The following is a 2,181-nucleotide window of genomic DNA, read 5'->3' as shown; positions in this document are numbered from 1 at the left end:
GCGTCCTCCCGCACGGGGCGCACCGGGGGCCAGCGCTGCCCCCGGGACCCCCGTCTTTATTTACAGTCGGTGCAGCACGGGGAGCGGGAGGAGGGCCATGGGGCCGGGATGAACCMGGAGGCCTGAGGTGCCAACGGTGCCGGCGCGGCCGCGCTCTGCCCTCGGCTGCAGCCGCGCGGGGTCTGCACAGCGGGGGCTCCATCCCACTGCCCTCCGGAGCAGGAGTGAGGAAAGGCCGGCACGGGCACCGCGCAGGCGAGCAGGCCCGCGGAGCAGTCAGGTACGTGGCGCCCAGAGCCCTTGTCCTTCAGCATGGGGCGCTGCGCAGAGGCCCCCACGCCTAGAGCTCGTCGGCGGGGCTGTGCGCGAGCGGGGCCTCCTCCTGCACCCCGCTCTCCTCGGGGCTCTCCTCCCTGCCCRGCAGGCTGCTGGCTCCCGCGCTCTGCTCCTTGCTGCCTTTCTTCTTCTTCCTGCCGCTCTTTTTCTTGCTCTGCTTCTGCCCTACGCTGGCCGGGTCGCCCTTCTTGCCCGTCCACGTCTCTGCCAGGCAGCCTGGGGGAGACAGGCGCGGAAGCAGACGCGGGGCTCGCGCACGGGCTACGCGGCCACCGGCAGCAGGAAGGTGCCACTTACTTGCGTCCTTCCCTTTGAGCACGCGGTCGGCGCAGAGGAACTGCGAGAGGTCTTCCTGCTGGTGGTGCCGGTACCAGTCCTCGATGACRTCCTCGTACTCCTCCACCAGCACGTCGCACTGGCAGCGGGGAAGAGGGGCGCTCGGCTGCAGCGCAGCGCGGCCGGCAGCGCCCGCCCGCCTGCCCGGCGCCCCCGGCCCGGGGACGGTACCTGCTTCTTGAGGTCGGCCACCTCCGCTGAGGTCTCGTTCCACAGCTCGTAGGGAATGTCCATGACCACCTTGACGCCCTTGTGCACCAGGTTGTGCAGCGTCTCGAACGTCTCCGACATGCCCTGCGAGAGCAGGGCAGCCTCCGTGAGGCCAGCGCTTCCCCTGCRTGGACCTCGGAGCCGGCATCAGCTCCCGGTACACGCGGATGGGGAAGGAGCAGAGGTGCTTTTAGGAGCGCCTTCCGGGAGGACATTCCTCACCTTTGCAAACCTGTTGCTGCCACTCCTTTCCTTGTGCAGGTTGTAGTCCAGGAGCCTCTTGCAGATGTTCTCCGTCACCTCAATTAACCGCACATCCCTGCACAGAGACAACAGGAGGGGACGAGCTCGGCGCCGTGGCCGCAGCCACAGCCTCAGAGCAGGCACAGGAGACAGCAGCGGCGCCCTGTGCTGCCCGGGCACCCCGGGAAGCCAGTGCAGCCACTGGGGAGGTCCCTGTGCACGGGGGTGGCAACAGGAGAGCCCCCGTCACCYGTCCGAGTCACTTACGACTGTGTGTACTTGACGGCCGAGCCCTTCCCATCCAGGAAGCCRTACTTCGTGTCGATCACCTCCTTGGTCTTGCCCGTCTCCTCGAAAGCGGATTTCAGCTCCAGCGCCACGAACTTGCACACTGTGGGGCACAAAGCACAGCCAGGCGTCAGGCTCTGCAGCTCTCGAGCAGGCGGGCTGTTTTGTGCCGGCGACCAGGGCTGCTTTGGAAGAAAAGAGCCGGAAGAAAAGGGAGGCTCCTTAGCTACCGGGCAGGAAGAGCTCCCCTTGCAAAGGAGATGCCTTGAGGCGCGGAGGCTGGAGTCGATCGCTGCGGTGATACAAGCCGGGAAGGGAGGGAAGGGCTCCCCACGTCACCGGCGGTGCCTCCGGACCCGCCAGGCACACAGGCCCGTCCCTTCCTCCTGGCAGAGGACAAGTGTCCCGACAGCGGGACCCCGCGGCGCCCCCGACACGGGGCCCCCGACACGGGGCTCCCGACTCGGGGCTCCCGACACGGCGCTCCCGACACGGGGCTCCCGACACGGGGCCCCCGACACGGGGCTCCTGACACGGCGCCCCCGACACGGGGCCGCGGCCCGACACGGGGCTCCCGACACGGCGCTCCCGACACGGGGCCCCCGACACGGGGCTCCCGACACGGGGCTCCCGACACGGCGCCCCCGACACGGGGCTCCCGACACGGCGCCCCCGACACGGCGCCCCCGACACGGCGCCCCCGACACGGCGCCCCCGACACGGGGCCCCCGACACGGTGCTCCCGACACGGGGCCCCCGACACGGCGC

The 2,181-nt window shown here is 69.9% G+C and overlaps 2 protein-coding genes across 2 annotated transcripts in view; both read right to left on the bottom strand.

The window, feature by feature from the left end:
- The window catches only part of LOC112949349 (glycine N-methyltransferase-like), a 2,201-nt gene extending 1,887 nt beyond the window's left edge, over nt 1-314 (bottom strand). The window contains exon 1 of the mRNA XM_026041741.1: nt 285-314. Coding sequence (XP_025897526.1) covers nt 285-314 — 30 coding nt within the window. The remainder of the gene's footprint in view (nt 1-284) is intronic.
- The window catches only part of CNPY3 (canopy FGF signaling regulator 3), a 4,548-nt gene continuing 2,635 nt past the window's right edge, over nt 269-2,181 (bottom strand). The window contains exons 2-6 of the mRNA XM_026041740.1: nt 1,393-1,739; nt 1,105-1,201; nt 844-966; nt 634-751; nt 269-552 (exon numbers count right to left, since the gene is read on the bottom strand). Of these exons, the coding sequence (XP_025897525.1) occupies nt 341-552; nt 634-751; nt 844-966; nt 1,105-1,201; nt 1,393-1,739 (897 nt within the window). The 3' untranslated portion in view covers nt 269-340. The remainder of the gene's footprint in view (nt 553-633; nt 752-843; nt 967-1,104; nt 1,202-1,392; nt 1,740-2,181) is intronic.

This window comes from Nothoprocta perdicaria, unplaced genomic scaffold, assembly GCF_003342845.1.
Source record: "Nothoprocta perdicaria isolate Ctin4 unplaced genomic scaffold, notPer1 scaffold_290, whole genome shotgun sequence".
Classification (NCBI taxonomy): Eukaryota; Metazoa; Chordata; class Aves; order Tinamiformes; family Tinamidae; genus Nothoprocta; species Nothoprocta perdicaria.
The sequence above is the reverse complement of the archived record's forward strand: the minus strand, read 5'-3'. Positions and strand labels throughout refer to the sequence as shown.